This window comes from Aphis gossypii, chromosome 3 (genome assembly GCF_020184175.1).
Source record: "Aphis gossypii isolate Hap1 chromosome 3, ASM2018417v2, whole genome shotgun sequence".
Classification (NCBI taxonomy): Eukaryota; Metazoa; Arthropoda; class Insecta; order Hemiptera; family Aphididae; genus Aphis; species Aphis gossypii.
Window position 1 is genome coordinate 32,125,050 of NC_065532.1, and position 14,580 is coordinate 32,139,629.

The window sequence follows — 14,580 nt, forward strand, 5'->3', positions numbered from 1 at the left end:
CGTGTAATCATGTATATAGGTATAGTTTTATGGTATAATATTCATATTATTTATTACCTAATCAAATTCCAAAGTCAATTCTCAAATGATTAAAATAAAAATAAAAACTGATAAAGATAAAACCATGGCAGAACAGCTGTTGATTGTTGATTCATGCATGGTCATTCTGTGTTACTACGTCACTGAATCTTTAGTTTAAACATAATTGTTACAACTTTACAAGTACTTATACTAATACCATTGAGTATAGATAGTATACTATCTATACTCAATGCTAATACCTACTACCTAGACTCTAGAGTCTAGATTATTATTATTATTATTATTATTATTATTATTAATTTCTTCAATAAGTTTGCTCTTAAAAAATTCGACCAACATTTTCAATTTTTTTAATACATTGTAATAAATCATATGCGAATTCAGTCAAACGGACTTCAAAATATTTTGGAAGATGTTTGACTGTATTACTGTAAGTTGTAACATTTTCTTCTTCAGCATTTTTTTTAAGTACTTACCTTCTTTTTTTCTAACACCAGACTGGTGAAATTGGTAAAAGTATGTTGAAGTTGAAGAACAAAGTTGTATAGTGTTAGATAATATAATTCTATCATATTATAGTAAGTAACTCCCAAGCCAAAGCTGAGCGATAAAGGCCAGTCTATTAATAAGGGTCATACGGTCTATGCAAAGATGTATTTAGGAATTTTGCGCCCCACGTTATATCTGAGTGCCATAACTTTTTTTTATCACTCAAATAACCTAGGTAGGTACCGTATTATATCAAAATGTTCTCCAAAATTTACCGCCCCGGGCCCAAGCTCCCTTAGGCCCCCCTAAATACGTCACTGGGTCTATGCTAAAATCTAACAGATAATTTAATATATATGAATTAATACAACACACAAAAATGAATATAGTATTTAATAATATAGAAAAATAATATTATTTGCTAGTTTGCTACGCAATTTTGAATATTGTAGTACAGATTTCATTTTTTGTACTACATAAAGTGTGTCGTAGTAGGTACACATAATTTTAGGGCCTGAAACATAGGTAAATATTAACTAAGAATAAGTGGAATTATTTTATATTTAATATTTTAAACATTTATTCTTAAGTTTAAATTACAATAAACTATTTATATAGGTAATAATTACCTAATATGATAGGTATATTAGGCTGATAATAGACTAGGATAATAAAATAAAATGTTTTATTTTATTCACACAAATTTATTAAATTTTCATAAATAATATGTTTTTATTTTTCATACATCTATATTCTATGTATAAAAATTTATACCTTTAAAAATAATTTAAATACATTGGTATCAATTTAGATTAAAATACATGTACCTAATAATGTTATAAATTATAATAAAAGATTAAATATACAAAAATCAATATATGTATATATATTTATATGTTTATATGTGTTAAAGATATAATAAACTGTTAAACTTACACTAAAATAAAAATAATTGAATACATGTGTACTTTTTTGCATCGAGGAATGAATCTTAACAGTTTTAAACTGCGGAGATTAATATAAAGATTAATATTGAGTGGTTCAGTAGCTTAAGTTTGGTCAAATATTTGGGGGTCTTAAAAGCACTCAAAAGCTCATTATACTATTCTCATTGTTTTAATTCTATGGTGTTTATCACATTATTAATTTAATTATTGTTTATTTATAAATGTATTACATTATTCATACATTTATTTTCATCAAATTATAAGTGATACTGAGTATAGAGAATAATTATTTTTATAAGTAAATAAAATATGCATCTATATATTTATAATATAGGTATACTATGTACAGACGACTGTATAAAAGTCGTACAATGGAGAAAAACATTACATAAAATCATATGATATATGGCTAGGTATCGTATACCTAAATATTATATATGCTTACCTATAAAACTAGAAATAGTATAGAGAATAGAATTGAAAGTATATATTATACTACCTCAATGGCTGTATATAGTATACAGTGTTCTACTGTAACTATAGATTACGGTATAAAGTTTTAACTAGGTTTATAACATATAGATACTAACTAATATTATTGTAACTGCTATGAAAAATAGTTTGATAATAATAATAGGGCTCGAGTTTTAAAGGATAATAACTAATTATTAAAAAAGTACACGATTGTTTTAAAAAAGCAAAAAAAAAGTATTTTTTTTTCTTTTATAATTTTATTAGAGATTATACAATCTATATCTAAAGCCTAAAGGTATAATAAGAATATGTGCTACATTATATAAAAAACATGAATTTGGTTAGGGAAGAAACCATTCAGTGATCACATTTCCTTTTAAAAAAAAGCATGACCAAAAATTAAAATAAACTAGTTATAAAAAAAAAATAAAAAATTTAAAATGTTAATTTAAATTAGAAAAATAATTAACTACTATGTATTTCTCTAGATATTCAGAAGTAGGTAGTGAAACTGACTTTATTTCCCGACACAATATTTTTATACGTAGAAAACAAATTCTTTACATTTTTATCTATAACAAAAATCTAAAATTATTTGACAGTAAATCGTTATTTAACGAGTGAATACAAATTTAAAGTATGGATAAAAAATTTTTTAATTGGCCAACTTTCAAGTACTTTTATAATTATTGCAAGCCAAACTTATGGAAAATCTTGTAAGTATTAAATTTTTAACTCTAAGCTACTTATACGAACATTTTTATGAATTATCACACTATAAAAAAATTTACAAATATTCATGATTTTAACGAATTTTTGTATTTCAAATGTTAATAAAAAAAAATTGTGCCTATGTATTCTTATAAGTTATGAAACACCATAAGACTAACTATGAGGAGCTTTAAATTACATTTTCAAGTATTTTGACTTATCGATATTTATAAAAAAAAAAAAACTAAATAAAAACGAATATTTCAATTTCCTATAAATAGCCTTAAGATAAGCAAAATATTTTGAAAATTAAATCTTGTAAAGAAAATGCCAATTTTGTAAACTAGTAAAATTTTAAAGTATCAACGACTTATACTTTTTGAATAATAACAAATATTTAAAATCGTTAGAGGATAAATCGTTATCGTCAAGCGATTTTGTAAAAATTTAAAATTCAAACGCTCATAACATTTTTCCTTTAACGACGCTTTGAGTTTTTTCTATAGCCATTTGAAGGAAAACTTACGAAAAATTTAGTGTTGAATTTCTTAACCTAAGATATAAATACAAACAATTTTATGAATTTTCAAATACAAAATTACTTGCACATTTTTGCGGTTTTGACATATTTCGTAAAAATTTAAACTTTAAATACTTATAAAAAAAAAATTTTGACTAAAGATTTTTGATTTTTTTTAACTATATAAGAAGAACGGCTTATGAGATACGTTGTATTAAATTTTCAAGTGTTTTTGGGCACTCAAAATTTTTTTATCGACACTCAGAAAAATCAAAAATTTCAGTTGTCTATAAATAGTTCAAAAAATGTCAAAATATTTTGAAAAATTTAACCATATATAGATAACGCTAATATAAACATTTAGTGATAATTTCAAGTATGTATATAGTGGTGTTAGTTTTTGAGTTAACACACACACACTTCGTTCAGAATCTAAAAGCAATAAAAATGCAAAAAAAGCATTTACTTAAAAAAAGCCAAAATAAATTGTATCAGAATGACGTGAAACGAATTTCATGTATAAAACATAGATTTCTATCTCACATATAAAATAAAAAGCTTATGCTTTAAAATCCGAACCCTAATAATAAATAATACTACTATAACTTAACCTTATAAAAAGCAATTGAATTATTAAAAAAAGATACTTTCAGTTAACTTTCTTGGAGTTTAAAAAGACCCATGAAACAAGGAGTTTTAAAATACGATCTGGGATTTCTATTTATTTCTGTATATATACCTATATATTTACATAATGTGCAAATAATTGTAATTCAATATTTCTTAACTATTAGATTACTGAGTATTTATTACTATAGCATAAGGAGTTTTTTGACAAAATAAGGAAATTTAGCTGTCATGAATATAGTTTAACGCGTTTTAATGTTGACTAGGTATACCTCCTACTGGCCGCTATTCTCGCGTAACCTATTTGATCGCGTACCGGGTGAATTTAATTCTTGCATCGCAAATCTATCAATTTTTATTTTTATTGTAGAAAAACTATTTGGCACTCGTATAATCGTATATGTTGTAAATTATTAAGATACTGATAGTACGAACTTAATGTACTTGATACTTGTGTAGTTACGTGTAATGTATTAATGTATATACGTATATATACATGTAATTTGTATATTTAAGTATCAAATATATAATAATATTGAGCAAATATAATAAGTACATATTTCGTCTTAAATTTGGCAACAACTAAATTAAATTTTGGTTTTTATAACAATTTTAGTTACCGGTTATTTATTTTGGTTTATTACAGTATTTCTGTATAAAAAAATATTTTATAATTGTTATGAATAAAATTAGATATAGTTAGGTTAAAATGAATAATATATTTCTAGATACATTTATGTTTTTTTATAGAGGTTATTTTTAAATTTTTTCCAATATTTTTATTTAAAATGCCGTTATAGTTTTGAGTTTGAATACCGATTTTAATTATTATTTTTTTTCTTTTTAAATTTCGGATTTTATTATATATACCTACCAGCTACTATTTATTAGTTTATTACTATTTATTATTATAACGTAGTATCCATTTATTGGCCGATTTTTATTTCAACAGTTTTTCAAGTCTTAAATTATTTAGTCAAATATTATTATCTACCTATATATATATAGAGAGAGTGATCAGTTGGTTTCACAGACCGTACCTTTGACGACGTCGTCCGTGTACGCCACCATTATCCGGTAGTTGATCTGGTTCGGGTCCGTTTTGCCGTACATATACTTGTGCAGACTGTTGCTGAGCATCCACACCCTCTGCGCTGGCTCCTTGTCTACCTTGAGGTCGTTGGGGAAACTGATCGGTGTCGGGCCGCTGGACAACAGGCCCTGCGTGACCGATCCGAACGGGCGCTCGGTGTGCCAACAGCCCACCTTGCCCGCGGTTACCAGGTTATAGTACATGACGCCCTTCGCGTCCATCGCCATGCCGGACGATTGGCACGACTGGTGGCGCGCGCACCGCGACTCGTCGAGCGCGAAAAAATGCTCTATGATGTCGCCTTCGCTGAGCGTGCCGTTACGCAGCGATGCGGTGGGCACGTAGAACTCGTTGTTGCTGGACAGCGAATGGAAGTAGAGCACCCGCTGACCGGCACCGCCGACGTCCGGCGACAGGCACATGCCGAAAATACCGTCCATCCAGTTGAACGTTATGCCGTCCATGCTGTAATGGCAGTACAGCGGGTCCGGATAGAAATACGGATGGTTGATCCGGCGAGAGGCGTCCTGTACGACACAGTAAAAAAAAAAAACAAAGGTATGTACTTATATGGGTAGGTACCTATTATATTGTCTTAACGATTTTAATACGATCGATCGATGAAGCGCGCACGACCGATAGAAGACTACTGAGCGCAAGCTAGACATGTGCAGCGAGTTTAGGATTTATTATATAATATAATAAAACAAAGTTGTTTAAAATAAAATAGAAAAATAATGTTTTGATAAGCAATAAAGAAATCTGATTGGTCGTCTATTACGTAAGTATATACGTACCTCCTTATAGCTGTAAACAACCAATCCGTATTGAAATACGTCTGACATGTAGGCGTACGCGTCTTCACAATTATCGTTGAGAATCTCAACGACAATGTTTGTAAACAGCGAATCTTTTAACGTTTGATTTGCCGGTATGATAAAACGCCTAATGTGTGTGTCGGTTTTCAAATCGAACACGTCTAGTTTGGCCGGACATAATTGATCGACACTGTTCGCCAAGTTTATCGCGCCTGTATCCAACACCCACAATCGGTCACACTTGTCCACTTCCATCCGGAACACGGACACCAAACCATGACAGCGGTTCATATTATTAGCGTACCTGGAAATTTATGAGATACGATTACGGTTTTACGTACTCAGTTCGCTACGATTTTGAACCACCCGACCGAATCGTGGTCATCAATTATTTTTAAATTAACACTGTGAAAAAGAGATAAAAAAAACCAATTACCAGTTCCACGAGGGATATGGCTTCAGCATTGGAGACTTGGTGTAACTGTTCAAATCCACGTACGCTAACGTTACTGGTATTCCCGGTCTCCACTGCGGCAGGCTTAAAAACATCTTGTTTTTCCACACTTCCAACCCCAACAGTAGATTGTTAATCGGTATAAATGCACCGGTATTGATAGCCATCTGTTTCGTATCTTGATTGGGATATTCTAGATCTATTTGGCCCCACGTAAAACGATCTTTAAATCCCGTGTTTTCGTTTCGGCCTTTTCTGTATGGTTTTTTCACATTTTTGCGTTTAGGGTAGTCTGTAGGGGTTTTGTTTCCCATCATCCACATAGATAATAGCCATGGCACCAGTACTTCTGAAATATTAAAATTAAAAAAAATATATATGTATATATAATAATAGTAAATAATACTTTAATAGGTACCTATCTAACTATTTTGAGGTATATATTTAACGAAGATAATACAAATATAATAATAATAATATTAAAAACAATAATAAATATAATATATATATACATAAGTGATGGATATTAAATAGCTGTCTATAAAGACGATTAAAATTTAAACGACCATGTATGTTTAACTATGAATAATATATTGTAATAAATACATTTAACAATAGAAAAATAAAAAATATTTGGTAATTTATTTCATAAGAGTATAGAAATTATTATATTTTTAAGTTGTTTTACATTTTCTTGGAAGTTTAACCGAGTCTATTATATTACCCATTTGATCGCTGTGTTATAATATAATATACCTAGTTTATAACTGTTAGAGTTGTTTCACGGTAGATTTGTTAAAAATTAGCAATAGTTGCTTATTACCTGACCGTTTTGGTATCAGGAGAAACACTTTTCCCTTTTACTTTATTTTACAAAAAAATCATTTTTATCTACGTTCAGGGTCTTCAAGTCACTGCGCTTGGAAGCGATTCATTTAATGGATTTTGAATCATTACCTGTTGATGACACTGGGAAGTTTACTTGGCTTACTGTTGAAACTTCAGCATGATGCTGTGGTTTCATCCAATTATAATCTGCAGGCCAAACGTATGAGTGAGGTTGTTCGTATTGACCCATCTAAAATAAATTATAGTTATATGGTATAATTTAATTAACTGACTTATATTTTTGTTATTTTATTTAGATTTTCGCAAGAAAATATATATAATGTGTAAATAAAATACAACAAGCATATTTGATAATTTACAAAATTATAGGTGTTTAAAAGTCAAACTATCAAATATAGGCATAGAACTTACTTATAAGTATAAACTATACTAACTATGAACTAATCTATTATAATTAGTAATTAAACTAATATGATATTATATAAAATTAAACATTTTTTCTAATCATCATAATGAATTAAACGATATTTAATGTAGGTTATGGCTATTGTATTTAGATAGTATGATACCTATATAGATAGTCAAGTTACTGTCAATAATTATTGCCGTAATATCAAATTCTATTGCGGTAATACTTACTGGAGCGAATCGGTGTGTTATTTTAAACGTTTGTTAAATGTGTACAAATAGTGCTTTACAGATCTATTGGTATATCGTAAATGTATAGGTACCTATGTATAAACAGATTTTGTCTTTGTAAGAAAAATTATTTTAGATTAAATAAAAATATAATAGTTTAATAAATATTGTTATGTGTTTTTATGAAATTATTAAAACTCAAATAAAAAATAATTTAGTAGTAATAACGTACCTGAAAGACATATTTACGCATATGTATATTATAATATTATTTGGGTAACTATTCTAATATATTTTCTTATTATTAAGGTATCTACTACTAGATGAAATTACAAGCTATAATAAATTAATATAATCTTGTGAAAGTATTTCAAAGCCTTTAAACTTTAAAGACATAAAATTTTATTTAATATTTAGGAAAATATGATTTATATCATATACTGATTACATGCAAGTAATCGAAGACATTGCACCTTTGATTCCATGAATTTTAAAGACATAAATAAATATTAGAATTAGTAAAAAATATTTTCTGAATAATTCGTATAAATTATAAAAAACGAGTGTGTAATTAATAAAATATTTGTTTTAGTTTATGAAATTAAAAATTGAAAAAGTTATAACAATTTAAATATAAGCAATGTTTGTATTAAAAAATAAAAAACATTTTGCTGCACATAATGCAATATTATATACTTTAATATAAAATATGTAAGTATATAATATGAAGTTAAACATTTTATTCGAGTTAATTTACTGAAATATAATACATATGTGTATTGTGTATAATAGATATTCGTTACTTACTGTAAGTTTGTGACAAATCCACTTTTAATTACAACCGTAATGTATAAATTAAGTCGTTTAGGTAGGTATATTTAATTGGTGTAAATTATAATTCGCGGAGAACACGTCGCGCGTCGGATTGTCTAAGTTATCGTTTGATTCTGATCCGCATGAGAGACGTTAATGCGGCGTTGGAATCGAAACAGCGACTAAAGACTGAACTGTCCAAACGGCGAATGTGCAGTAATAAATAATAATAATAATGGTTTCACTCAATCGTGCACAACAATGGTCTCCGGGTTGTGGCAGACGTCGTCGTCGACACGACGCCACCACAGTGTTCCGCACAATCGCGTTAGATATTCGTGACTAGGATATAGTATAAGAGCAGATCTTTATGAAGTCATGGCAGTTGAATGAAAAATTACGTGTTCAACAGACTAAATTAATATGAAAAAAAAATTTTAAGCGAATTAATTTCAAATAAACGGTCGTTTTGCAATTATAGGTGCCCTGCAAATGAATACATTTGGTTCAACTGTAAATAAACCAACAGTGACGTAACAATAATATTCATAATTTATCCTGCTCAGTCTAAAAAATGATTTTTACATTTTTTATTATTGCTCATTCTAAAATGTTAATTTTTTGAGCGATTTAATGAAAATTGTAGATATATTATATATTTAATAGTTGTCGAGCACTTGTCAAAAAAACAATGAATAGTAGAATACTAATTGTGTATTGTTATTGGTTAGTATACAAAAATCGACTAATTGTAAATTTGTTAAAATGTATTTAAAACAAATTTCCTATTTTTTTTTGTTTAAGTATAATTTTGTCTAAATTGGTAAAAATTCAAAGGATTTCCTAATTTAGAATCATGGGTTTCAGGAGAACACATAAGGATGTAATTTTATTTGACTCAAATTATCACAAAACTTTGGAAATGTCTTTAAACTAGATAGTACAAAGATTGAAAAGGCAAGGACACAAGAATGCGACTGTGGCGGTGCACCATCAGACGATGCACTCATCAATGGATTGCAGTGGATGGGTGGTGAAATGGTAAGTAATGGTATCCGTGATGAATGAATTTTACATGGAGTCATGGAAAATATTATAGAAGGTAATAGGTATATTGGCAGATGATAAAGGATTGCAGGCTGCCACCAGTAACTTTCTTCGCAACAACAATGATACGGTAGAAAGAGATCAAAAGGAGGAACGAAATACGAAGGCGTCGAGTTCAGGTCAGTCGCAGCTAAGGTTGAAAAGTATTATTTACTCGATATGAAGAAAAATTGTAATACACTAGTGTACGCTGAAAGCAAAAGATAAAGAGGGTAGAGCTTTTTTATGATTATTTTTAAAATTATTGTTTGGGTACTCGTATAATTTGCTACATATCTATACCGTAAAATGTTATCTACCAATAACACTGTACTTACATTATATTATGTACAGCAATTTTTTTTGGCTTTGATCGATATATTTTTTTTTTTTTTTTTTGGGGTAATTCAAAAACGAATTACCGTAGATATTTGAAATTCTTACTAAATATTTATAATAGTTTTATTTTTATAATAAATTTATAATTATTAGTATAATGCCCTACTTAGATTTCTTTGATATTTTAGTGTCAAATAATATGTAACAGTGTGAAAACAATTTTTAATATTGAAATCTCAGGTGAACGTAGACAGGATTTTATAATAATAAAATTGTAAGAGTACATAATATTTGATTTATTTTAAATACCACAGCAGGCAGTTTTATTCTGTGAAATGAACGAATGTTAGACACTTATGTGTGTAATATACTATTATGTAATATTTACAAAGGATAGAAGCATTGTAGTGAATATAGTGGTATATAGATACCAATTATATTTCTTATTATTATTTTATTTTTAAGACGTAATCATATCATGATGATGACATGTGATTTAAAAATAATAGTTAATAACTTGGTTTTTGTTAGTATCTTGTTTTTATTAAAATTTTTCTAGAACGACACTCTATTATTGTTAGTTTAAATAAAACGTGTGTGTTTTTAAATTGCTTATATAATTTAAAGTTATCTTTGATAAAATGTCATAAAACCTTTAACTGAATATAATTATTTGGTATACTATACCTTTTATACCTGATCGAATTTTTCGTTCCACTTATTATGTACTGCAATAAGTACCTATTTGGTTGTAATCGTTATGATTTACGAATAACTACAGTTTATAATGTTTGTATTATAGTGAGTGGTTATTATATATAGGTACATAAATCTAAAGAATGACCACATTTTAAATTTTAGTTATTTTTACCATTAAAAATATGTTATTGATATTATAGATAAATGTGTAATGTTACTTCTATACCAACATTAAAGAATGATGAATAAAAAACTAGGATATAAAATGTAACGTACTAAAACTTGCCTTTATTAGACCATTTTTTGTAGTTATATTGGGGGGGAGAGGTTTTAGTAAGCTCTACTGATTTTTAAAACTAGTAAACTCTCTCAAGTTGATATAATGTTTATCTGAAAGGAATATAATATTATGTATGTTCATAACATATTAATGTAAAAATTCAATTAAAATATTTTGTATTTGATGTTATTTAATCATTGGTTTTTTTTTTTTTTTTAGTTCTTATTTCAACTATAATTATAGCTCTCAACTAAAGAAATTTATTTATATTATTATTAATTATTATTATTTTTATACTTATTATAATTTATAAACTTAGACTTTTTTAAACTTTGTATGTTCATATTTGTTATAAACATTAAAGAATTATAATGGTATAAATGATAATGTATAAACGAAGTTATTATAGATTTGGGAGAGTTTACAATCACCCATATTTGAAACACAACTAGTTGATAGTCAAATAATGCACTACCTTAAGTGCGTGCACTGACCTGCTCCTTTTATTACGCATCATTTGTACTAGTATAATGCCCTATGAAGAGATCAGTAAGATATATTCAACATTTTTTTATAAGAATAGAAAGTGGCTAATCTTATTTCAATAGTTAACTTTTATTATGATTTCAATTTTATTATTTCAGCAATACATTTTAGATGTCATTAATACTATTGAATTACTTTTATAGTTATATATATATATGATCTAATATGTATTTCTTATAATGATTGTTTCGAATACTTGAGGTGTAGTTTTGTATTTTTCCAATACTCTAAGAAGTTTTTTAAAAATGTTTTATCTTGATAAAGTTACTCCTTTCTACTATTCTCTTATTATAATTTATTTTCGTAAAATATCACTTATTGGCCTTTCTAATGTTTTTTGAATGACTTGCTTTTTTATCAAATTCTCAGCACATGATGTATTCAAAATAAAATTGTAAATGAAAATTATTCATTGAATATTAATAAAAAGTATCAACATTTTATCTACAATTATAGTTTTTTTTTATTTTTACAATAATTATGGAGTCTGCCAGCGGGCTTAATCATAAAATGTGTATTTTATTCTTATTTGCAATATGGTATTCAAGTAGTATTATAGTGATTAGTGGTGACTCGTAGATATCAAAAGGATAGATTTATAATTTAAAATATATTCAACAACAAAGGTTTCTGATCTATCGCTATCCAATCACTTAAACGCGTCACATTGTCACTTACTGTTACAGTAATAAGTTCATCTCAATATTGTACCTTTTAACGCTCATCATTTTTTTTTATACCATAACTGGTCAAACATTTTAGCGTTGCATATTACGTCGCTTTTACTTATTTGTTAAGAAAATAAAGTGTACCTAACTCTAATTTCTCTCCTCATTAAGTATTATCATTGATTATCAATGGTACTATCCATAATTATTTTGGGATATATAAAACCAACGTCTTGATCTTGATATTCTACATAATTATACTGCTCATCGTGTACCTACTACCTACCATAAGATTTTTATTTAATATTTGATTATCTGTGACCATGGTATCTCTTCTTTGACGAAAAAGAGAATTATATTTTTTCAAACATCGGTAAAAAATTAAGCTTAAAACTAACTAACTAAAATAAGTTTTTTATTTTGATGTACCTAAATTAAATTATATTTTTATTACTAAAATGAGCTATTTAATTGTAAAATTTTGATATTTTTCTTCGAATTGGTAGTATATATCGTACAAATTATTACCACTTTATCACGGGCATTATTTATTTAAGCGTTGAGTTTATTATTTAGGTATTTAAATGTATCATTTAAAAAAAATATATTTTTTTTAAAGGTTTTCAGCATTACATTTTATCAGTCTATTTTTGCTTAAACTTTAATACAATAAGTCCTAAAATCTTAACTAAATATATGGTACACGAGTATTCACACATAAATTGACCAAGCTGAATAAGATTGATTTTATTTAGAAGGTAATAAGTAACGAATTTTAAAATACAAACTTTTCAATAATTTAAAATAATTATATATTGTATTAATATACCTATACATCATTATAAAAGTTAGTATTTAGTAGTAAAATCAATACATTCCTCGCCTCTTAAAATATGTTTAATAACAAATAATTCAACAATATATTAATTTTTTTTTTCGTCTAGCCGCGGTAAATACTTATTTATGATGAATATAAATACTATATTTAAAGATTTACTATTACCTACTATAAAAGTACCAGTTGTATTAAGTAATCAAGTGGAATTGGTATTTTTGATTTCATAAAATATATTATCCATAAAACAACTTTATTTACAGAATCGCGTTTTATACATTGATATTTCAATTAATATGCTTCAAACACGGCAATTTTAACTTGTATTGTATCACTTATAAAACGGTATAGGGTATAGATCAGAAATTCCCAATCGGGGTGCCGTGAACTTTTTTTAGGGTTCCGCGAAATTATTTGAAATGTATTTTTTATTATATTATTTATGCATTAATAATTAAAAATAAAAATATATAGTTCATTTTAAATGTAATAATTTGTTTTATAAAATATAATATGTGCAGTGGCGTGCGGTAGTATTGAAAGCTGGGTAAGCGTAAAAAAATACCGTCACTTATTAAGATAAATTATTAATTATTTAGGTTAATAAAAAATAGTTTTTTTTTTAATGCATATTATTTATTTACCTTTTTATAAATAAAATCGATTCGTCTATCTTTTTTTTTAAAAATTCATTGGTAACTTTATCATAAACATCTAAAATTGTGTTTTGTTTTTATTAATAAAATATTATAAAAAAAATATTAAAATATTGTATCGTGATTAACCAAAAAAAAAACCAACTATCGAAAGTTTGGTACCAGAAAAAGTATTTAAAAACGCTCGATGTAGCTTCGGACTGTTGCATAAAATTGTAGACACCCCACCCTACCACACCCGACTATACCTACCATACTATATGAGCCAGGTGCCCAGGTGATCAAAATCCGAAGCGCTTCTGTCTATATATTGCCTACCTACATGAACTTAATTTATTAGTTTTCTTATCAATTACTATAAAATTATAAAATAGATGAAAATAGTATAGAATAGTATTGCTCATTAATAAAATGAATTAACTATATTTGTTTTTCTTCCTTTTTGAGCGGGTATGCAACGTTTACCTCGCTTGCCCTGACTGCACGCCACTGAATATGTGTATATAGTACATTATATCTACATTCTACATCTTACGACTTTTGTTTATACTACTTATGCAGTTATGCACTGTTAAATAAAACCGAAGTTGTCAATAGGGTGCCTCCGAATTTTTAGAAAATGACTAAGGGTGCCGTGAGTCAAAAAAGGTTGGAAACCTTTGGCATAGATAAAGCGCAGCTCGACCGCAAACGAATGACCTTTGAAATCCTTCAAGAGACTATGAGAGTATGAGGACTGCAGCTATTTAAAATTTTAAATTATATTCAAAAACTGATAAACATTTTGCAGGATCATTTATGAAAGTTAAATTTATCTCAACCTTAAATATTTATTTGATATATTAACTGAGTATACAGTATACACCTATCGACTATAGCCTAGTACTTAGTAGGTACTTATTATGTTTATTTTTTTTTTTTACTGTACCTATACATAAATTTATTTATTATTAAAATTATGCAATAAAAATAAAAATATTAAGTAAATATGAGTT

At 27.2% G+C, this 14,580-nt stretch overlaps 1 protein-coding gene across 2 annotated transcripts; it reads right to left on the reverse strand.

The window, feature by feature from the left end:
• Window positions 1-957: 957 nt before the first annotated feature.
• On the reverse strand, window positions 958-8,677 carry LOC114129235 (protein yellow-like). 2 transcript variants are annotated; one of them, XM_027993893.2, is made up of 6 exons: window positions 8,471-8,677; window positions 7,133-7,253; window positions 6,158-6,524; window positions 5,701-6,025; window positions 4,805-5,430; window positions 958-1,045 (listed from the first exon to the last, which is right to left on the reverse strand). In XM_027993893.2, the coding sequence occupies exons 2-5, from the start codon at window positions 7,251-7,253 to the stop codon at window positions 4,828-4,830; spliced, it is 1,416 nt and encodes a 471-aa protein (XP_027849694.2). In that variant the 5' UTR covers window positions 8,471-8,677; the 3' UTR covers window positions 958-1,045; window positions 4,805-4,827. The 2 variants fall into 2 exon arrangements, with proteins under 2 accessions (XP_027849694.2, XP_050060608.1); XM_050204651.1 differs by lacking the exon at window positions 958-1,045 and having other exon boundaries at window positions 1,361-5,430; window positions 8,471-8,676.
• Between the last annotated feature and the right edge of the window lie 5,903 nt (window positions 8,678-14,580).

Excerpts from the sequence above, each read along its gene's own strand:
- LOC114129235 (XM_027993893.2), bottom strand. The coding sequence starts at position 7,253 with ATGGGTCAATACGAACAACCTCACTCATACGTTTGGCCTGCAGATTAT. Across the intron at positions 6,525-7,132 it reads CTTCCCAGTGTCATCAACAG|AAGTACTGGTGCCATGGCTA; the intron begins GTAATGATTCAA and ends TTAATATTTCAG. Across the intron at positions 6,026-6,157 it reads CCATATCCCTCGTGGAACTG|GTACGCTAATAATATGAACC; the intron begins GTAATTGGTTTT and ends ATAAATTTCCAG.